The sequence below is a fragment of the Alosa pseudoharengus genome, unplaced genomic scaffold, assembly GCF_046254945.1.
Source record: "Alosa pseudoharengus isolate Yale_2024_CS ecotype anadromous, Long Island Sound unplaced genomic scaffold, YU_APseudo_1.1 YU_APseudo_1.1_scf_18, whole genome shotgun sequence".
Classification (NCBI taxonomy): domain Eukaryota; kingdom Metazoa; phylum Chordata; class Actinopteri; order Clupeiformes; family Clupeidae; genus Alosa; species Alosa pseudoharengus.
In genome coordinates this window covers 30,272,793-30,296,975 of record NW_027468650.1, presented here as the reverse complement: position 1 = coordinate 30,296,975, position 24,183 = coordinate 30,272,793, and the positions used below count along the sequence as shown (strand labels likewise).

Here is a 24,183-nt window from a genome sequence, read left to right as displayed (position 1 = left end):
GATGTGTCGGTAGAAATAGCGACTGTGGATGCCATGCTCGAGAAGCTATGCCGGAGGTACGAAAGACTCCGACGGCGGGAAGAGAGGGCAAGGAAGCTCAACTCCATCTGGACCCTCCAGAACATGGCCATTCTCATTACTGTTGTGGTGTTAGTGGTTGTGGTCATCATGTGGTCTCTCCTGTGGGTGTTCATATGTAAGTACAACTGTAAGGCCTGCCTTATACCATACCACAATTCATCCATAACAAGTAGGCCTATGGTGACATTATACATCATAGTAGGCCTATGTCACCTTCAGTGATGTGGTGAATCTCTTCATGTATTTAGAGAAATCAGTTTAGTGTTTGAGAAAGCCATATTATCATTCTATGTAGTAGGCCTAGTCCTGAATATTGAGGACAGTAGTCAACTAGAAAACGCAATTCCAGGGAATTACCAGTGCATGAAAATGCAAAACATATTGTGTGAAATATATTGTTAAAACAGATGATGTGCTAATTGGCAACCAACATGATGAGGTTTAATATAGTTGGAATGACTGAACTAAGTAGATGAGGTTTAATATAGTTGGAATGAACAGTTAAATAGGGTGATAGTTTAAAAGGTTAAATTATTTGCTAGGTAGATGAGGTTTAATATAGTTAGAATGACTGAACTCGGTAGATGAGGTTTAATATAGTTGGAATGACTGAACAGTTAAATAGCTGGCTAGCTTTAAATTTGAAATAGCCTACGCCTCCATGAACCCCATGTAAAGGGCAGGCTAAATGAGAAACCTTAAAAAATTAAATAAAAAGATGAAACGCCACTTCTGCGTCTTCTCTTTTCATCGTCACCGTATTCACCTTATTCAGCCCCGCCCATTTTTTTAAATTCCACGTTGTCTTTAAACTTCCGGTCGGCTAGCTACGTCTAGTTAGCTTCATTGGGATAACACGGCAGAAGAGGATAGAGAGGCTAACTTACAGAACAGCCGCTCCAAAGTCAGTTTTTTTCCTAACTTCAGATAGGAAAGCTGTATAACAGAAATGTCTTAAGTCACCAAAATCCTAAATAAACGTTCCTAACTTTAGGATGACCCATAATATATGATGCCAGTCATCTCGATAGAGCTCTGCTATCTCAATGTATCGCAATGGATGTACTGCTCAATCGGAAGTTCGGAGACAATGTGGCCAAAGCTAGCGCCCCCATGTTTGCGCGCGGAATAAGGTGAATAAACGTAGCCTCAATCAATCAGTTTAACTGGCTCTTTGATGGGGCTTAGTTGAGCAGCTGGAAGTTGATACAGGTGCAAATCAAGTTAATTGGCCCATTGTGATGTCATCAGCCCATGTCTATGGGGAAATTTGGAATAGTTTTTTATTAATAGTTTAAAAAGTATAAAAGTTACAAAGATGAAAAATACAAAGCCCACATGTCCTAAGTAAGACCTACGTAACATAGTTTGAATGAAGTTTCTACGTTAAACGGTTGAAGCTGCATTAGCTGCGTTAGAAGAAGAATAATAAAGCTAAGAATTTTCATGCACTGTAATTACATATTTATGGACCCTAATTTAGGCAAGGTGCAAGCTAAAGCTAATTTAGTAAAGTCAACACTGATGAGTCAGCTCAACCCTCCTACAAGCCACACAATAGCTATGGTTCAGGCACAAGATCTTTGCTTGTTGATACTGTAGATGCACTTCTGCCATTTAAAAGCCCTACTGTATGTGTTAGTGATGAGGGGTCTATTAATGCCCAGGGTTGATGAACTGAAATGGCCAATTAAACTGGATTTCATACGTTATTTTTAAGGAAATCATTAATGTCACTTTACATTTGATTTAGTCTAAGACAACCTGTATTTTATGAACATAGCAGCTTTCTTATACATAGAGTGGTTCTGGGTCTCTCAGTTCGCAGGGAGGGCAACGGTGGAGTTTATTTTGCTGGAATGTTCCGAGTTGCCAATGTAGAGTTCATCCCAGAGTACCGGCAAGCAGACTCTCATGAGTTTGTGTCCATGGCAACCAGGATACAACATGTTGTAAGTGTACAACAGTTTGATTGATAAGTATTGTTCTTTCTCTCTCTTTGAATTGATTGAATGTTGTACTACCATGTGTGTCAGTGGCTCTAATCATCAAGCACTCATCACTGTACACTTTCTTTTGAAGGTCAGCAATGTGTACAAAACATCTTCAGTATCCAGACTCTACAGACAGACTGTTATATCCGATCTGAGGTAAGCAGTGAGCTATCAGTTTTTCTCCAATCAATTAATCTGAGGTACTAGCACCAGTGAAACCACTCATCCTCACAAAATTCAGTTCAGTACCTAGACAAGTGTAAATATGCCCAGAGCAGACCTATTAGACTGGGTTTACTACAGTAATCAGTCTTATTGGAAGTACAGTGAGCGATGTAGTCCATGTTTGATATTGTTCCTCCTTTTCCCTGACAGTAACGACAACAGAGGCGGGGTTCTGGTGCATTTCTGGATGGTGTTTGTGGGGCCCCACCTGAAGTCCTCCACGATGTGTGAGGAGTGTGTGGGTGCCATCCTCCGGGACTCTGTCCTCACCAGCCTCAAGAACCGTTCCTCCATCGGCTTCCTGCTCGGACTGCCCGTGGACATCGACTCCATCCTGGTAAACGGTACGTGTTTATTTAGGGGGAGGGGATGGGGGGTGGGGTTGTCACTCCTTTTTAAATTATTTTTGGGCTGTTTTGCCTTTTTATCAGATAGGACAGTGAAGAATGACAGGGAGCAAGTGGGAGAGACAGATGGGGTGGGAATCGGGCAGAGGTGGAAAAGTCGAAAGTAAAAATCCAACCATGTATTGGTTCTACCTGTGCACTTAACACAAGTGATCTCACTAATTAGCTGCTCTTCTACCTGGCTGAAGAGTTGTGCTAATTAGAATCAGCTGGTTTAAGTGAATGGTTGGTATAGATATGTGGTAGGACTTTTACTTTCTGAAGCTGGACTTTTCCACCTCTGGAATCCGGAAATGACTCGGTGGTTGCATGTTAATGTTGTAATATCAACACTGAGGGCCAGTTTCCCGTACTTGGATTAAGCTGTTGTTCTCTGTTTTGTTTTCACAGCTGCTCATCGGTCTGAATTCACAGGAACTTCTACTGGTGAGGGCCTTTGCTACATGAACGGCTCAAATGAATCACTTGATTATTGATTTGCTAAGTAGTCTGCCATAGCTATAGGATGACAAATCAGTAAACTTGGTCTTTCCTAACCTAGGATATCCAATTGTGTTGTTCTGCTCCTTTGAACGTGAAATATGACGCAATAGAACAGCATGTTTAACGGGCCCAGTGTGGACGAGAGAGCACTCCATGCTACGCCGCAGTCAGGACGCCGGCATGCAGTTAGGATAAGCTGTGACACATATGACGCATAGCCTTCTTCTCCTCTTTTCCAGCCTCCCAGTGTGCGGATAAGATGTACGCCATCCTACCGGAGGTGATGGTCCCCCTGAAGGTGTTCTCCTCCTGGGGGGGCGTGAGCTGTCACATGAAGCTGACCTCTGCCCCGGGGACCCTCATCCGTCTCACCATCAAGTCCTTCCACATCGAGCCCAGCAACTGCATGAGTGACTCGCTCACCGTCTACGACGCCCTGCTGCCCATGAGAGGAAGGATTCTTCACCAGTGAGTTGCGATGAGAGTTTAGGATAAGAAGAGTGCACTTAGAATGAGAATATATTAAATCAATGAGAAGTGATAATCAAGTGAGTTATACAGGAGATAAATTAGAATGTCACCGAGTACTAAAACTATTGGTGCTACCTAGCTCAAGTTGCAGCAGGCAACAGATAGAACAGCCAGGCAGTCACAGTGCTACACTCTGGGGACATGTTTAAAATCATACCCCCAGAGTGTAGAACTGTAGCTGCCTTGCTGCTCTCGGTGTTGGCCACAACAACTTTCTCGTACCGACAGTACTCAGTGACCTTGAGAAACACAGATCTACGTGAAAAATGGCCAGATTTTTCCTTTAAATGGATATCTATATTTTAAACTTTGTTTAAATGTGTAATAATATTACTAAGACATAATTCTCTGATGTTTGCCAACACATAGCACATAGAGGAACCAAACCGAACAGAATCTCATGTCTTGAAGTCTAAGGCCTTGACTTTGACAGGCACTACTTTAAGGCAAATCCAGACGGTGATCTTAAGTTTAAGTGTGTCAGGACAAGGCTGTCTTGTCCTTTGTAAATACTTAATCGGTCACTTTTGGCCGGCAGGGCGTGCGAGTCAGTGTCCCACTCTGTGTCCATGGTGTCCACCTCCAACGCCATGCTGCTCTTCTTCAAAATGACTCAGGGCACAAACAGCTTCTTTGGGCACTTTGAAGCCATCAATGAACAAAGTGAGTGACATGAATAAGAACTAGAAAATGTAATTCCAGGGAATTACCATTGCATGTAAATGTAAAAACTGTTGTGTATAACATTACTTACAGTATGATTATTCAGATTACATACATGTAGACTTAACGTTAACGTGACCTAACGTTATAACGTTAGTTTAGCTATTTGTGACCCATCATTTCATACAACTTAACGTTACATAACATAATATTTGACGACATAAATGACTCCAATACCAAAAACCGGAACACTTACCTTGTCTGTAATTAGAGAAATGTGCCTCTGAATGAGAGTTTTACGAGCAAATAAAGTGACCACGGCACAGCAGGCGAAGACGTTCAGAAGATTCACAGCTCCAGTGGTAGTAGGCCTAGTAGCTCGCGTTCAGCTGTTGATTGTTTTCAGCTGCAGGTCACGTCATAATGCTAAAAGTTGCCGCCACGGTGGTCAATGTTTACTCTATGAGAATTTCTTGATCTTTTATCATAAATATCTAAAAAAGTATAAAGTTCACAAATGTGAAAAAACATAGAACAAATCTCCGTTACAAGACCTTTGTAGGAGTGGTTGAATGACGTTGAACGGTTCAGTGGTTTTAGAGCCTTTGAACGTCAAATTTGGCCGGAAGAAGAATAACAATAATATTAAGAAGAACAGCGATAATAGTCCATTGCATTTACATGCAATGCAATAAGAATTGTTTTCTGTCAACGTGTTTGAGTGAGTGAGTGAGTGTGTGTGTGTGTGTGTGTGTGTGTGTGTGTGTGTGTGTGTGTGTGTGCGCGCGCGCACGCTGGACTGTGACTAGTGTGTATCTAAAAACCTATTGCAGATACTGTATGTGTGTGTGTCTGATACACATGCATGTGTACATCCCCCATAGAGTGTCTACATGTGATTAAGACCTCTTTGGATGCCGGCCCCAGGGGGCAGTTAACCAGTCCATTCTACCCCAGCCTCCTGCCCCCACAGTGCTCTTGCACCTGGAGGTTTCAGGTAATTGTCCTCGCCAGGGGCAGCAAATTATTACTTAAGCAATGTTCACAATAAAAAAAAAACATACAATGACAAGAACATCGGATTAGTCAGGAAATGCAGAGAAGGAAGATAAAAAAGCAACAACATTGAAATGTAGACAAAGGAATAATATGCACAAAATCCTCTTTTAAAGGGGAACTATGCATGTTTTTTAGCTTAATTTACCTTAACTTAACAGCTTCGGAGTCATTGGTATGGTTATATGACTTTTTTCGGGTTGAATAGTGGCCGTCTTGCTTCCCCCTAGCGGCTGTGAGCGGAAAAACCACCCTTGCAACTTTGGACCGGCGGGCCGGCGGCCTCAATGTCTGGAAGTAACGATTGTAACGATTGTAACTCCGATTGAGGAGTGTCGTAAATCATATACTCTGAGGCTGTAGGGGGAGCTCTGCAGAAAAACCTGCGAGCAAAAAGCGAGAAAACAGCAAAAAAAATGGCCAAAACTGCATAGTTTCTCTTTAAAAAGGTTTTAAAACCTTTATATCTATTTGTAGTTAAAGATACTAAGTTGCTTAAGTACAGTGATTCCTATGGATTACAGGGCACAGATAGCATACAGTACACTGTGACTGAGTTCTATTGCATAATATTTCATAGGCCTTATTATTGTATGATTTATACCTATATTAAAGTATGGTTGTGATTCAGGCCCCTCATGCTGGTCTAGGGGTGGCCTTAACATTCCAGAACTACATGTTGAAACTTAAAGACCTGAATGCTTGTGAACATGGCTGGTGGAAAGTCAATGAAATAATGTAAGTGTTTTCTATTATTATTATTTATTGAGTACATATGCATATGTATTATATTTGTATATTTACTTGTATAATGTAGTATTTAATATGATATAATATATAATACAATTATTTTTACTTGTATCTGAGGTCTGTACACAAGCTTGCTAAAATCACACCAGAGCAATGGCATTATATTCCTTTAAGAAAATAGAAAATCCTCTGCTTAAGTGTGTTAGTGTACAAAAGGAACCCAGTTACACCACCTTTATGATTCTTAACAAACATGTGTATCTGTGTTCCTTTTGTATAATGTCAGATATGTTCGTTTTTAAGGTATCTAATTTGTTGATCTGAGAGGTGGTATCTAGATATGCTTGTTTATTTGTTGTTTTCCCTGACTCAGATACTGTGGAAGGTACATCGGTCACTCCACAGTCTTCCGCATACCTGACCAGAATCCAGAGGTGGTGTTCCTCTGCAGCTCTCGGACCTCATATATGCCGTTTACAGCCACCTACAGCAGCTTCAACATCAGCCAACGTACTCACAGCTAAATATACGCATCAATGCGCACTCTCACAACTAAACATACGCATCAACGCGCACTCTCACAGCTAAACATACGCATCAACGCGCACTCTCACAGCTAAACATACGCATCAACGCGCACTCTCACAGCTAAACATACACACCAGTGTACACTCTCACAGCTAAACATACACATCAACGCGCACTCTCACAGCTAAACATACGCATCAATGCGCACTCTCACAACTAAACATACGCATCAACGCGCACTCTCACAGCTAAACATACACATCAACGCGCACTCTCACAGCTAAACATACGCATCAACACGCACTCTCACAGCTAAACATACACACCAGTGTACACTCTCACAGCTAAACATACACATCAACGCGCACTCTCACAGCTAAACATACGCATCAACGCGCACTCTCACAACTAAACATACACATCAACGCACACTCTCACAGCTAAACATATGCATCAACGCGCACTCTCACAACTAAACATACACACCAGTGTACAGTACACTCTCACAGCTAAACATACACACCAGCAGGGGTGTAGTCTACATGACACGTAGGACTACGCAGTATACCTACTGTACTTAAAAAGCATCACCATCTCAGTATACACACTTAAAATAAGCAAGGATACATATTAACATTTTGGGTTGATCACAGTTTACCCACTACAGCTAACTAGACTACACCATTGCACACCAGTGTACACTCTCATAGCTAAACATACACATCTCTAATAATCAAAATATGCTACAGACACACACACACACACACACACACACACACAGAGACAAAGGTCTGACAGTCAGACTCCCACATGACAGCGTATGCTCTTAAAACCAGACATCCACACACATTATCGGTAATTCATCCTATTAAATTGTCCTAAACAGTTTGCAGCCAATTAATTTCAGCATATCCCCATTGATGGTGTGCTTTATTGTGGTGAAATTACGCATGCTACATTAATCACACTGACAATACAGCTGTTAGACTATAATTGTAGTTGATTACCTGAAACAAGTAGCACTGGAATTTGATTACAAGTAATTCATCTGTTTATGAATTATTAGATGTCAAGATTACAAACCAATCTACTACTTAAATCACAGAGCAAAAACAGAGGTGTTTCATTTTGGTAAAGAATAAGCACTTGTAAACATGAGGGCTGATGGTGATAGTGTTCATAGCTGGAGAAAATGTACGGACTATGCGTCTATACTGTAAGAGGGGAAAAGAGTTTGATGCTGAAACTCAACATTCAAGTCAACATTGAAGTGATGATACTACAGAAAAACTGAATTAACCAAGACAGTGATTTGGGTATCTCTGTTTGTCTGTCTGTCTCTCTCTCTGTCTCCGTGTGTGTATATGTGTGTGTGTGTGTGCGGTCTGTGTGTGTGTGTGTATGTGTGTGTGCGCGCCTTGTGTGTGTGTGTGCGTGTATGTGTGTGTGCGTGTATGTGTGTGTGTGTGTGTGTGTGTGTGTGTGTGTGTGTGTCTGCGGCATGTGTGTGTGTGTGTGTGCGCGCCTTGTGTGTGTGTGTGCGTGTATGTGTGTGTGCGTGTATGTGTGTGTGCGTGTGTGTGTGTGTGTGTGTGTGTGTGTGTGTGTGTGTGTGTGTGTGTGTGCGGCATGTGTGTGTGTGTGTGTGTGTGCGGCATGTGTGTGTGTGTGTGTGTGTGCGGCATGTGTGTGTGTGTGTGCGGCATGTGTGTGTGTGTGTGTGTGTCTGCGGCATGTGTGTGTGTGTGTGTGTGTGTGCGGCATGTGTGTGTGTGTGTGTGTGTGTGCGGCATGTGTGTGTGTCTCAGCCTGTCCTGATGAACACTTTCTCTGCTCCACTGGCCTCTGTGTTGAAAAGAGCCGACGCTGTGATGGCATGGACGACTGTGAGGATGAGAGCGATGAAGTCTTCTGCTGTACGTGCATCAGCTCTTGGCTTCGCTCAGACTACAGCAACACTTCAGTTAGACACAGCTTCACAGCAATACACCACTTGAACACAGCTACTGTATATAAACCAAAAGGACTGAATTAAGTTTATGTGAACTTATCTATTAGAATGTGAGCGGTGAGTTAGGGAAGTGTTCTTAATGTTGATGGTGATGCTTTACCTTCCAGCGAGTCCCACTAAGAACTGTGGAGGCATCAGCCCTCTGCATCCCATCTATGTGTGTAACGGTGAGAGTGACTGCTCAAATGGACGAGATGAAACCAACTGCACTAGAGGTGTGTGAGCACAGGTCTTCTCACTCTGCTCTCTCTATCTCTCTCCCTGTATCTCAACCTCTCTTACCCCCTGTATCTCAACCTCTCTCTACCAACGGCTCTCTCACTCCCTGTATCTTAACCTCTCTCTAAACCTGTATCTCAACCTCTCTCTACCCCTGTATCTCAATGTCTCTCTCACTCCCTGTATCTCAACCTCTCTCTACCCCTGTATCTCAACCTCTCTCACTCCCTGTATCTCAACGTCTCTCTACACCTGTATCTCAACCTCTCTCACTCCCTGTATCTCAACCTCTCTCACTCCCTGTATCTCAATGTCTCTCTCCACCTGTATCTCAACCTCTCTCTACCCCTGTATCTCAACCTCTCTCACTCCCTGTATCTCAACCTCTCTTTCACTCCCTGTATCTCAACTTCTCCGTTGCTTTCTATATCAGTATACACAACACATATACTCTATTTTTTTTTAATGTTTTGTGCTGGAATACGAAATGTCCTGTAACAATGTAATTTTTTTTTTCTTTAGAGACTCGCTGCTCGGACATCAGCTACAGGTGTGCAAGTGACACCTGCATCCTGAAGAGGAACGCTAGGTGTGATGGAGTCCCTGACTGCCAAGACCTCAGTGATGAGAAGGACTGTGGTGAGTATAAATCATGTGACTGCTCTATCTTCCGTCCCGGCGCAATTGACTTTCTATACTCGCGCGTTTGTCTTTCCTATTTTGCAGTCAGCGCATATTGGAATTTTCCCTCCACAGGTACATGCCTGTAAATTAGGGAATTCAGCGAAAAGACGGGGCGTATTCCGGCGCAAACGTTCACTGTTGATATTTTGCAGTTTCAGAAAACAATTCCGCCACAGACCAGGAACTCCCTGGTCTAAAGTCTGTGGCGAAATTGCAGATGCTATTTTAAGGGCGCATGCGTGACCACAGGCCTGCATGAATGAATGCGTTGCACACCAATCTACAGACACCCCCGTGCACAGACGGAAACATTCAAAGCCTTGATAATATTTGTCCATTTCCCGGTTTTGTTAGTGCATTGGTGACCTAAATATTTAGTAGCCTATATAGTACAACATCTACATGCAATATCTTAACAACAACGCCTAATTACGACCTATTAATCTGGACAACTTTATAGGCTACAGCCCTATAAAGGCTAAAGTTACTTTTAGTTTTGTTCCAATTTACCGTTGTGTAAGGTTTTAAGCACCATAATTTTGCCTACCTTGTTGTAGCCCATCTGAAATAACTCCAAGCTTTGATATGTTCCCTCCATCCATTCGTTATTTTCAAAAAACGTTTTATATCCATGATGGCCTTGAAGTCTTGAGTTAGTGAATTAGCTTAAATCAGCTTTTCATGTGCTGTTAACCAGCAACAGATAGTACAAGAAAGCAGCAAGTATGGTTACAATTTCTGTACAATTTCTGTAGTTGCTGCATCCATTCATTGTTATTCTCTCTCCTGCTCAAATAAATATTGTGCGTGAATTAAGTTGATGATAACGTGTTTACAAACTGCTTTACAGAAAATATTGTAAATAGTCTACTGTCACGCAGTTAATGGGATACTGTGCAGAGTTGAAAGTTAGGTCAACTTAAACGAAGCCCTTGCTTGGCCGCCTGTGCTGCGCAACGCACACTTAGCTCCTCTCATCTATACAATGTAGTTCCCATTTCTGTAAACCATACATAATTTCAAAGAAAAATATTACCACTCGAGGGAAATCAGTGTGGTGTCCATGTGAAAAAATAGGCATAAATCTAGCGTACACATTTTCACGAATCACTGATGTGTTGATGACATAAATTAGGAAATGTTAGAGGACTTAAGGAGACGTGATGTTGAACTGCATGCCGATGCCATTTAACCCAAATGCCCCAGCGGCAGCACGGGAGAGAAGAGATTAACTGACAGAAGATATGCATTGTCTATAGAGAGGTAATGTTAGATTACATTGTACATTGCAAATATATCACCATGCATTCATAACCTCGTGATTCAGTGAGAATGATCCCAAAACATCGGAAAGTATGTCTTTGTGACAATTCTGTATTACATTTTGTCAAGATGAAAAATCAATAGCTAACTGTTCCCAACTGAACAGTGATTATAGCGCTGTGAACGCTCCTGGCTGCGCCTGGCAAATACGCCACCATAATAGCAATCAGCTATGGAACAAGCGTGCCTGTTGTTAAAGGGAATGTGAGATGACGCTCTGATTGGTTTATTGCACGTTACGCCCAAACCACACCCATGATTAATGTAGCTACTTCAGACAACCCCATTTTAGATTTGCGTCGGGCGCAACAGTCTAATATCCCGCCGGTAAAATAGCATCAGCGCCCGAGATCCGCCCACAAAGTGAATTGCGTTTTGCGCAAAGACACTTCCGTTTTAGACCATTAAAATAGGGCCCTTAATGTTGAGTTCAGGTTTGGAACACAGGTCTGATGTTGGAACACAGGTTTGGAACACAGGTCTGATGTTGGAACACAGGTTTGGAAGACAGGTCTGATAGTTTCTCAGGTGGAGACAGGTACTCTGATGTTGAGTTCAGGTTTGGAACACAGGTCTGATGTTGGAACTGAGAGAAAATGGAATTGAACATTATGTCCAATACTTTAATATGTTGCTTTAATGTGCAGCATTGGGCCCAATATTCAGTATGTGGTTAAAAGTATGATTCTACGTCTGCATCATGACTCTGCATCATGACTTCTTTTAAACATGATAATGTAAGGCGCCAGAGTGGATATCACTTGTTGTTGTCTATTCTGCGTCAACAGTCCTTTTCGTCATTGATTAAGGTAGACTTAATGTCTCCTGGCTTTGCCACAGTCACTGTATGATTATCTATTCTTTACTGTTGGGTACTTAAACCCTGGATAATTCTGTGTCAAGTCAGAGACGCATATTCTGGAGTACGCTGTGCTACGGGTGTGCATCTCTCCTGTATACAGCCTAATTAAACCTTGCATCTTGATTTGTACTTCTTCGTGACTGGAGCATATTCCACTTTGGTATATAATATTTTTACCAACAGAACACAGGTCTTATGTTGGAACACAGGTCTGATAGTTTCTCAGGTGGCGACAGGTACTCTGATGTTGAGTTCAGGTTTGGAACACAGGTCTGATAGTTTCTCAGGTGGCGACAGGTACTCTGATGTTGAGTTCAGGTTTGGAACACAGGTCTGATAGTTTCTCAGGTGGCGACAGGTACTCTGATGTTGAGTTCAGGTTTGGAACACAGGTCTGATAGTTTCTCAGGTGGCGACAGGTACTCTGATGTTGAGTTCAGGTTTGGAACACAGGTCTGATTGTTTCTCAGGTGGAGTCACTACAGCTGCTCCACTATGGCCTCTGTAAAAAGCATGGCAGCATGGCTTCACACTAAAGATAAAGTTAAAGTTAAACTGATATTTAGCAGATGCTTTTATCCAAAGCAACACAGACTCGCAACGGCTGGTTTGTGAGTGGAACCCAGGTTGACCGGTTGTCAACATGATGACATTACCACTACTCCGCCACACCCACCGCACTCTTCTGTTGCTCAACTATTGTTCCAACATTTGTCATAATGAACTGTTCTGTATTTAAAATTGCAGCCAGATTCTGTGCACTTTTTTTTTATGAAAGCATGCATAGTAAACAGAACTATTTTTTAGTTATTTGTAAATGTATCACACATGAACTTGACACTAGAAATTCACATAACTCAGATAACAAGACAACAAGATGACTTGACTGGGTTATGTTGAGTGAGCTCATGTTTGTGCACCACTTTTAGCAAAGAGGCCATCCACCAATGATGATAACTATTATTTGTTATCTATGAAAGTATTTTAAAAACCAGCCTAAGCCACAGACATGAGAATGTATCTCACCCAGAACAATAAACTTAGCTGGGCTTTTCCTGTCAATTAACTCTAATTACACTACAATTATGTCATTTGTCTTAGTCTTGTAACCAGTAGGCATTTAACTGAGCCCTCCTAAACCATACTGTTTTGATTGAACCCAAAGGCCACACAGCTAAAGACCCAACCTTAAAGTGAACCTGTTCTTTTATACGCATGTTATTTGACCATCTCCTTAATTGAGTGGGCAGTAATTGCTATGTTGTTGTTGCCTGGCTGCCCTGTTATCCCTGACAGTAATTGCAATCTGTGTTTGGGGTGATTTTCTGTAAGGACACTGGAAACAAGCCTGGGCTTTGATCACTCAGCCTGCTGTGTGTAACATATACTCTCGCTCTCTCACACACACACACACACAGACCTTTTAATTTGTGTGGATTCATCGGGTGTGGCCCTGTCTGTCATAACCATTATCAAGAAACTGTGGTGTCTCAATCACTGAAAGTCATTTAAGGACAATCATACTTCCACAAATAGACAATGACTGGGCCAATGACTAATACTGAATCAGTTGTTAAAGGGACACCAGGCAAGCCTGATGCTTTTTCTCTACGAAACTCCCCCTCGCTCGGTCTGAAGCTCTTTTCCTTTTCTTTGTATGTATCTTCCGTCAAGGGTTTTCGCTTGCAACAATCGCAACAATCACTAGCGTTTCTTTAGCCTGCCTCTGTGCTGTGGATGCAGGATGTAAACTGATCCTACTTCGGTCGGCGGGTACGATACACTGAACTTGCAAGCGGGATATTCTTCCTACAGGCAGTAGGGGCGGGCGAGAGAGTTTTCATTCGCCCTGTAATGAGTCATTTAACCATATACCGACTTACGAAGATGAGTAATTAACACGAAAACGTTGCCTGGTGTCCCTTTAAGGTGGTATGCAGAGTAAGATATAAAGACATAAAAATATATATCAATATAATATATATCAATATAAACATCAGCACAGGACTTAATGTACACTATCTTTCAAATGTTTGGATCACTTAGAAATTTCCATTCCACTCCATTATAGACAGAATACCAGCTGAGAGCAGTTGCATTGTTTTTAAATCAGGGCAGCAGTTTTCAGATGACATGTGCTTACATAATTGCAAAAGGGTTCTCCAATGTTTTCTCACTTAGCCTTTTAAAATGATATCAGATTAGTAAACAGAATGTGCCTTTGGAACATTGGATGAATGGTTGCTGATAATGGGCAATGTAAATATTGCATTAAACATCAGCCATTTCTTTCTACAACAGTCAAGAACCCTTTTGCAATTATGTCTATAATGGAGGGGAGTGGACCTTTTTAAGTGACCCCAAACTTTTGACTGGTAGTGTAAGTAAAAAAAAAAAAACCTGGCCCACAAACATGAAAAATTAAACAGTCTTAACTGTTGTCCATTCTGCTGTCCTATTCATATTGCATATTCATTTTTCTGTGTAGATGTTTAGGAATGGTCTGACTACAAGCATGAGGCCTTTGTGTGTTTGTATGTATAGTTACTCTTGAATTATGACTACATCTAATACAGAATAGATGAAGATCGACTCAAATCCTTTGTATTTTAATGGATCCCATGGACGCCACAATCAAAGATCCGTTCAATCCTCTCTGCCGCAATAACATGTTGTGATATTTCACCCTTTGCAGCATGTGGTCAGCCGTCTCTGGGGAAGAGAGTGGCAGACACAGCATCCATTTCTGACGATATGGGTGGAGTCTCAGGACAAGATCGTCCAATGGGACGTGTGGTAGGAGGTGTCAATGCATTGGAGGGAGAATGGCCATGGCAAGTTAGCCTCCACTTCTCCGGTCACCTGTACTGTGGAGCGTCCGTCATCTCTTCTGATTGGCTACTGTCAGCGGCGCACTGCTTCAGCAGGGAGAGGTGAGCTGGAGTGTAACCCGAGGGTGACCTTTAAAGGGACACCAGGCAAGCCTGATGCTTTTTCTCTACGAAACTCCCCCTCGCTCGCTCTGAAGCTCTTTTCCTTTTCTTTGCGTCTTCCGCCAAGGGTTTTCGCTGCTTATTCGCCGGATCTGCCATTATACACACGTTTGCAACAATCTCTAGCGTTTCGTTAGCCTGCCTCTGTGCTGTAAACTGATCCTGCTTCGGTCGCCGGGTAGGATACACCGAACTTACAAGTGGGATATTCTTCCTACAGGCAGTAGGGGCGGGCGTGAGAGCCTTCATTCGCCCCGTAATGAGTCCTTTAACCATATACCAACTTACGAAGATGATTAATTCCCCACTGAATTTTCAAGCTCCACCTGACCCCATCACTCCGGCAAAATGGTAACATTCAAATATTATTTTTGCATTTTGGTTCCATCTTACATTTCCCGTCTAGGTCTTCTGGATCTGATGATGTTTTAATTTATACCGTAAAACTCCAAATAATAGCCCGGGCTTTTATTTTCCCAAATCGCCAAACTGCACCGGCTAGTATTAGAGACAGGCGTCTATATGAGACAGGCCTTTAATTCCCTTTACACAAAGCTTTTCCTCTGCAAAGATGGAAAATTAATTATTTCAAACACACTGAATGTCTACCTATATGACTAGGCTGACAATTACGGATCATCATGCATTTAGTGTTGAGATGTTCATTGAGTGAGATACAGTAAGATCCAAATAGCGGGGATAGCCAGAACAGATTAAACACTTTTTAATCAAACGTAATTTACAAAGAGATCGTATCACACTGAAAGCATATATTTTGTCACTAGCAACCTAGCCTATATCGTCCTTTGTCAAATGCAGTTGCATTATCAGCCCTGACCAAAACCATTCAGTAATTATTTATGCAAAAATGGAATGTGCGTAATGTTGCATTCTCCCTCCTTTTCAGCACGAATGAAACAGCATGAGAGAACATGAACCATATGCTTTCTCCCGTATTTTATTTGGCAAATTTGACAACAGTCGGCTTACATTTCAAATCATAGCCTAATTCTTTCTCTTTATCGCCATGGCAGTACGCATTTAGAATAAAGAATAACGTTTGCGAACCCTTTTGTTTTGTTGCCAGCATAAAAACAAGCTTACCATAGGCCTATCCGCAAATTTTAAACACAAGGGATGAATTGAGCGATGACGAAGTCGGACATATAGGCATAGCTCATATTGAAAAAAGTTATAGAATTTGGAACTCTAGCTTTTCCCCACAGCAGTCTTTTAATGCCATCTAATCATAACGTTAGCGTGCACAGTCTGCACCATACTCAAGCCCAAATCACACCAATGATTCGCAACAAGATGAGCTGCAACATTCTATTAACCAGCAACTTGATGCAACATTCTAAAACCTTGCAAATGTGACTAGACATGGTGAATGCTTTGCGACGTGCGAATTCACACCCAATAAGACGTTCTAAATGGAACGCGATCATAATTAAGACAAGAAGATCTCCAGTAGATGTAAAACTACGACACGCATTGACAGTGAGATGCCGCCGCTGTTTGTAAAATCAAAATAAGACGTTCTAAATGGAACGCGATGTAATTAAGCTGTTCAGTTCTTTTCCGCAAGATGTAATTAAGCTGTTCAGTTCTTTCTGCAACGGGCTTTAAACAGTCGATCTGACGGGTTTTAATACAACCCAGAACTAAAAAACAGACCAGGCCTCTACTGGAGCCTTTAACCCAAACCTGTAGCCACGCCAGATGTTTAAAAGATACAGGCGTCCATTTGGGACTCGGCTATTATTTGAAGTTTTACGGTATGTCGGTATGTTTATGACCCCTATGTTTGTGTGTGGCTATTTTGTTTTGAAACTATGATCTTCCTTGTAAAAAAAGAAATGCATTATTAAAGATAGGCACTAAAAAACAAATGTCCTCCTATTCTTCGCTCCCCACCTGTCATGTCTCTATTCCCCACTAGTCGGGCCTGCCCCACACTTTTGAGAACCACTGCTGTAGCAGCACAAATGTTGATATGTGTAGCGCAGCACACTCTTTTAAAATGTCCAAATAACATCATGTAAATCTGTGTGTAGGTATGGATGAAACTGTGACAGGAATCTACATGTAAATACTGAGAGTGACATATCTTATCCTTCATGTACATTATTGTACAGTAGTATCATTGCTTTCATGGCATACAGTGTCCTATTTATATGGGTTTTGATTTCAATTTCCTGTTACCATCATAATAAGGGACAAGATGTTTACGTCTGACCCTTGACCCCTGACCCTTTGAACCCCACAGGCTCTCTGACCCGCGCCAGTGGGCGGCCCACATGGGCATGCTGAGCCAGGGCAGTGCCAAGCACGTGGCGGACGTGCGTCGCATCGTGGTGCACGAGTACTACAACGCACAAAACTTCGACTATGACATCGCCCTGCTGCAGCTGCGCAAGCCATGGCCCATGTCGCTTGGCAACCTCATCCAGCCCGCCTGCCTGCCTGCTCCCTCGCAAGCTGTCAGCGACCAGCAGCGCTGCTGGGTCACTGGCTGGGGGTACCGCTCTGAGGAAGGTCAGCGCTCCTCACTGTTAGATTCACATTATATACATGCACATGAACTCATTTGCGTGCTTTTAGTTATGTAATCTTTTGTATTCATTTATTCCTTTAATCATTGACATTTATATTTACATGGTACATTTATTCCTTTAATCATTAACATTTATATTTACACATAAACATTAATTTATTTATTTACATTTATTCGTTTACATCCATATAGGGCAGCCATGGCCTACTGATTAGTGCTTCGGACTTGGAACCGGAGGGTTGCCGGTTCGAACCCTGACCAGTAGGCACGTCTGAAGTGCCCTTGAGCAAGGCACCTAACCCCTCACTGCTCCCTGAGTGCCGCTGTTGTTGCAGGCAGCTCACTGCTTCACCTCACTGTGTGTTCACTGTTCACGGATTGGGATAAATGCAGAGACCAAATTTCCCTCACGGGATCAAAAGAGTATACTAGCCTGACGAGCCAGACCCACATTAAAATGTAGGGTCTGGGCACTCACCGTTCGCAGTGCTCAGTCCGAGGAGCAGGATAATCGGTTGTCTTTCAAATTCCCTCTGCACGCAATAGGACAGCGCTATGAGTCCCATGCGTTTTCCCACCAGCGGAGCTAGTTGGCTAGTTCAAACTTTTGCCAACTTAAAAAAAAGCTTAACTCGTGTCACACTGTTGGCCAACAGCAACATCCATCTTCTTTGTTTTCAAGTAGCAGGGAATTCAAGCCAAACCGTTGCATCTCTGCCATCAATCATTATGTTAAGCCCGCCTAACGACTCTATACACGATTTGATTGGCCTGATAGAAGTTTAATTTTTGTAGGTCACAAGCCAACGGAGAGTTGCTAGACTAGCCCTGGAAGCAAATGTAATTTGCTGCCGCTAGGGTGCGTCTAGATTTCTAGGCTACATATATACTGTACTTATACTTATAGATATTTTAGGAAGCACTCCCCTCATCCAAGAGACAGGCGAAGTGATGACCGCCAATCCAAAGCCATACTAAAAATAAATAATTTTAGAAAAAATGTCATTCCAAAACTCAACTAACTATTGTTACTTTGTTGATACTGTCAATACTGTGTATTGTTACTGTGTGTGTGTGTGTGGGGGGGGGGGGGGATGTTGGTCAGGGAGATGGTGTTCTGATGAAAGTGAATGGGATGGGGGTAGGGGGATAGGGATGCAAAGGGGTGGACATTTTCCAGATTTTCGGAAACTTTCCATGGTAAGTTAAGCTGTGGAATTTTGGAAATATCCCAAATTGGAAACTTTCATGGAATTAAAAGAATTTATGGGAATTAACTGAGAATTTTGGGTAATTCATACAAACTGTTTCATATACAAACATTAACATTTTGTTTCGTAATAAGCAATATGATTTTCGCTTAGCATACAAAGCTAGCTAGCATGCTAGCTGGAATCCCCTTCTCTGCCTATGGTTTACTAGCGTGCTAAGCTAGCAACACTGAAACCACTGAACTGCCCAAGATACACCACGCCACTCAACAACAAAATCTGATTGGTTGGAACATTGACTATCACTTTGTCCAGTCAGAATCCCAGAAAATGGTAAAACAAATAAAAAATATATAACAAATAATGACACAACATAACACCCCAAACTTCATAGATTATGATTATTTATAAAATTGTCAAGCTTAATCAGAAAGGCAATATGAGCATAATGGTTATTAATCGTCCTGTAGAGCTTATGCGAAATGACGTACACCCATTTGAATGAGGACAAAAGTGACGACAAGCCCATAAGTGGGCAACTCTGTTTGCAAACTTCCCCCAGTTTCACACCAGTTATTCCCACATGAGATGACGTTTTCACTGGGAATTTTTTTTCCTGTTCACATGAACGCACCATAGGTTTCCTTTATGTCTAGGGTAGAAATTTGACTGAAATTGCATTAAATCATGTTTTTTAACTATTATTATGCTGCACGATGTGGTTTTGTCCACTACATTTAATTTCCCTGTTATAGACTAACTTGCCATATTAAAAATTCCCAGTTTATTCCTATTAATTACCGTTTATTCCTGTTAATTTCTGTATATTCTCGTTAATTCTCATGGAAAGTTTCCAACTTTCAAAAATTCTGTAGACCAAGAAGAGGTCTGCATCAGTTTTGTAACTAGTGTTGGGATGTAGCCGTGGGATATTGTACACAGAGTCACCAGGCACACACACACCCCCACAAACAAGTACAAGCTGACTAACAAGATAAGTACTCCCCTGCGACTCATCTCTTTCTAAGAAAGAAGGATGACTGTACTGCCATGGACAATGGATGCATCATTGGTCCAGTCCCCTGAGAGTTTAAATACTGCTGAACTGTCTGCAGAGCTTGTCCTGTTGGCCGCTGAAGGCAGAAGTGTTTGACTAAACGTGTATGGGGTTATGTCCTTGTTGGGTAATGGGAAGGGTTCCCACGGGCCATGGAGTTTCTGGAATATAATGAAATTGTGTTGTAGCTGTTAAAAATGTCCTTGCCAAAATAGATTAATACAAATATGTTTCCACGCAGCATTGGTTTGCTTATTTGGTTATCAGCCTTTTCCATTACTGCTTGCTTTAGTGGTTGTGGTTAACCCTACTTTGTTTTTCAATGCCCATTTATTCGTTTCCCATTCTATAAAATGTAAAATAATCTACAGTAGAATGCTGTGCAGCTACCCTGAAAATTTTGGTCAGTGAGGTAATTTTAATGTAACATTCATTATAGTAGCTCATGGAAATGCATTTTTTTGTCAGTTTTGTTTTTACTGCTGTAAGGTCATACACACAGTCCATACTTTGTAAATAGAAAACAAACAAAGGGGCTCAGACAAAGCTATAAACAATTCCAGACAATGAAAATGTTACTTCATGAAGCATGGAGAGGTGGTGTGCCATGTGATTGGCGCTCTTGAGCTCAAATGTCAACATCCTTTCATCAGAATCACAGACTTTGCCTTTAATCATGTATGAAATAGTAAGTGTATGGGGTAATGCATGTGATTGAGCATCTGTAAGCTTATAACCGAAACTCATGAGAGGCACTGCAGCTGACCCAGGATTGAGGAATTTGGTCAAAAGCAAGAGTGCGGATGCTTGCGCGTTCTGTTCTCCGAGATGGAAGTTGTAACTCTAGCTGTTTTCTGAACTTCAGCTGAAAGAGTGCAGCATTTAAATCGGGAGAAAGGATGGAGGGGGAAAAAAGAAAAGTGGTGGTGGGGGAAAAAAAGGGAAGCAGTGAAAGGACGCATGCAAAAAAGCGAGCTAACTGAAGCTTGGCCTTTTCCGTGCCCAGATAAAGTGTTGCCGGCCGTGCTGCAGAAGGCCGAGGTTGGCATCCTGAGCCAGAGTGAGTGCAAGCGGAGGTATGGCCCGGTGTCGCCGCGGATGCTGTGTGCCGGGGTGCCCTCTGGAGAACAGGACGCCTGCAGGGTGAGTGCGAACTCACTGTTTTTTTTTTTAATTACTTTATTGTAGTACTTTTCTTAGTGTCAAGTTCAGTTAACATTACCTTCTTTACCATACTACATTTCCCCCCCCCCTATTAACATTTAAGATAGACACCAGGGGGAACACATTACATGACAGGAACAAACAAATGGGGTACATACATATACAGTACATACACACACACATACATACAAACACACACATATACATACATACACACACATATACATATATATATACCCATACATACATACACATACATACATACATGCATGTATAAGAGACACAGAAAACGACAAGTAAGACAGCAACATAACAAAAAAACAAAACAAAAAAAAGGGGGGGGGCAGTTCCACTGTGTATGTGTGCGTGCGTGTGTGTGTATAGTAAGTATACAGTAAGAGTATACTGTATATACTCTTTTGATCCCGTGAGGGAAATTTGGTCCCATTTGGTTTGCATTTATCCCAATCCGTGAATTAGTGAAACAAGCTCAGCACACAGTGAACACACAAGTGAGGTGAAGCACACCCTAATCCCTGCGCAGTGAGCTGCCTGCAACAACAGCGGCGCTCGGGGAGCAGTGAGGGGTTAGGTGCCTTGCTCAAGGGCACTTCAGCCGTGCCTACTGGTCGGGGTTCGAACCGGCAACCCTCCGGTAACAAGTCCGAAGCGCTAACCAGTAGGCCACGGCTGTGTGTGTGCGTGCGTGCGTGCGTGTATCCATCTACAGTATGCACCTATTAGAAAGTTTGGTTATTCTCCTAACTATATGCTCTGGATACAGTGTATTCCATTTTTCTATTTGATTTCTAACTGTTAGAGTGAGTTTTTCCATTTCCAATGTTTGTTCTATTGTCTTGTACCATGCTTGATCATCTGGGGGTTTGGCTTGTTTCCAAAGTCTGGTCACTTGCTTCAGTGCCGTTAAACTTAACATTTTAAATATGTATCTGTCCTTAGCATTGTTCTTAAGGTTTGTATTAAAGCCCCAAATACTTCCAGGTGTGAGTGGTGCTGTAATTTCCAGTATGTATTTAATATCACTCATTACCTTTTGCCAGAACACCGGAATTACTGAGCAAGTGAAAAATATGTGCGTCTGATTTGCTTTTTTCTCACCACATCCTCTCCAGCAGCTTGTTCCCTCTATTGCTGTGTTTGTTTTACATCTATCTGGAGTAATAAAATATCTTTGGCTTATTTTCCAGGCATATTCCTTCCAGTGTTTAGATTAGTTTAGAAGTTTGGGGCTCCCAAACCTCCTTTTTCTTTTGCTTGAGTTAGTGATTTGTATTTAACTCTTGTGTTTTCTGCCATTCCAAATAAAATTAGCTGTAATCTTGTTCCAAGAATTAAAAAAAGACTCTGGTAGGGTAACTGGTAATGCCTGAAATAAAAAGAGGAGTTGTGGGAGGACCATCATTCTAATTGTTTCCACTTTACTATATACTCCATTAGGGATTAATATCCATCTTTTTAAATCCTGTCTTATTTTCTTTTCCAACTTGCAATAATTATTTTTATATAAATCTTCTAAGTTTTTACTAATATATATATATATACCAAGGTACATAGTCCTTAATTACATTCATCAAGTATGTAATGGATTTTTCATCCAAATAAATAAATAACTATATCATCTGCATATAGTGCCAGTTTATGTAATTCCTTCCCAATCTCTACTCCTCTAATGTCTAGATTTTGTCTTATCGCTACTGCTAAAACTTCAATGTAAATAGCAAACAAAAGTGGGAAAAGAGGATCACCTTGTCTGGTGCCTCTTTGGATACTAAATGTTCTCGATAGCATACCATTTGCTTTTACTTTGGAAACAGGTTTACTATACAGAGCTTGTATCCATTGACAGAATCTCTCATTTAAGCCAAAGCTCCTCATTGTCTCAAACATAAAGGTCCAATTTACTAAGCCAAAAGCTTTTTCTGCATCCAAAGTCAATAAAAAGAGGTCTGTTTTTTCTAATTGTGCGTGATTTAATACATTTAGAATTCACCTAATGTTATCGGCCAATATTCTTCCTGGTATAAATCCACACTGGTCCGCTGTTTTTATATCTGTAATGGTGTCTTTTAATCTATTGGACAGGATTGAAGAAATTATCTTATGATCAGTATTAAGTAGTGATATAGGTCTATAGGATGCACATTCTGAGGCATCTTTTCCTTCTTTATGTATAAGTGTAATTATCGATGATGCCCATGTTTGTGCCCATGTTCCCGTAATTTGTAAATCCATCATCCCCTGGGGATCTGTGGAGTCTGTGATTCCCATGCACTATTTCTTAAAATTTACTTCAGTGCTCGTCACTGTCCTCTGATTTGTGTGCGCTCGTCACTGTCCTCTCTGATGTTTGGCTCTGTAAATGGGACACAAGCATAGTAACTTGGATCGAGTCAAAATCGGTTGCAGCCAATCAAAACACATGCTTGAGGAGTATGGAAAGGAGCAGTGTAATTCGATTGGTTGTTCAGGCTACCCACAATATACCCACAATATACCCACAGCAAAACTGCAAACTACAAATCTGAAGCCAATGTAACCACCAATGTATTTAAAGTTCATATGATTGCCCTCTTGTCTCTGTGTGTCCTGTGTTACCTTCAGGGGGACTCTGGGGGTCCACTGGTGTGCCGGTCCCAGGCCGGGGGCCGCTGGTTCCTGACAGGGATCGTGAGCTGGGGTGCGGGATGTGGCCGCCCCAACCTGCCTGGCGTCTACACCAGGGTGGCCAAGTTCACCGACTGGATCCAGAATCACATACACTGATCTCAGTCACAGACATGTCAACCAATCGGCCAATCAGAGTTCGCCATTGACTCTACACCCCTCCAAAATGGCATCCGCTGACAATATATGGTCATTAGGCTCTTAAAAGCACCTGCTCATGTATCTTTCCCTCCTGTTATTAAGCAGCAAAGCATTGACAATAAAGCATATCTTGAGTTACTCCATGGCCTCCATTCTCCTCTCTTCTTTTTGGATGTCAATCACAGCATTCTGTTCATACCAGAGCTTTCATATATAACCCTGACCTGCTGTATCCAATGTCATGGCAAGATTGGATCTGAAATTCAGATATCACCTTGCGATAGGCTGATAAGAAGTCCATCTAGATGAAAGGACATGGATGAAAAACTGGAAGCATGTGAGTGACTCCACTTTTTACTTTACTGACCTGAGCTCTTGTCATGTTTCACGTTAAAGAAGTGTGGTTTGGTTAAAAAAGAATCTATTCAGATGAAAATGATACATTTTAACTGAACATATCAATGACCTTGTAGGCTACACAGGCCAAACCAATTATTTGTAAAGTTCTCTTCAGGGATATAAGGTCCACTGTTTTGTAACCCAATAACGGGAGTGGGA

At 41.8% G+C, this 24,183-nt stretch overlaps 1 protein-coding gene across 1 annotated transcript; it reads left to right on the top strand.

Moving 5' to 3' along the window:
• On the top strand, window positions 1-23,687 carry tmprss7 (transmembrane serine protease 7). Its single transcript, XM_076290868.1, has 17 exons — window positions 1-196; window positions 1,903-2,033; window positions 2,164-2,231; window positions 2,451-2,644; window positions 3,098-3,133; window positions 3,430-3,658; window positions 4,260-4,384; window positions 5,269-5,381; window positions 6,072-6,178; window positions 6,564-6,700; window positions 8,527-8,634; window positions 8,837-8,944; window positions 9,471-9,587; window positions 14,513-14,750; window positions 17,080-17,348; window positions 20,642-20,778; window positions 23,422-23,687. The coding sequence occupies exons 1-17, from the start codon at window positions 34-36 to the stop codon at window positions 23,581-23,583; spliced, it is 2,442 nt and encodes an 813-aa protein (XP_076146983.1). The 5' UTR covers window positions 1-33; the 3' UTR covers window positions 23,584-23,687.
• Window positions 23,688-24,183: the final 496 nt, after the last annotated feature.

Bases quoted from the DNA above. Each gene is read 5' to 3' on its own strand.
- tmprss7 (XM_076290868.1), top strand. From the start codon at position 34: ATGCTCGAGAAGCTATGCCGGAGGTACGAAAGACTCCGACGGCGGGAA. The intron at 2,645-3,097 runs GTACGTGTTTAT...TTGTTTTCACAG, and splicing joins CGACTCCATCCTGGTAAACG to CTGCTCATCGGTCTGAATTC. The intron at 9,588-14,512 runs GTGAGTATAAAT...CACCCTTTGCAG, and splicing joins CAGTGATGAGAAGGACTGTG to CATGTGGTCAGCCGTCTCTG.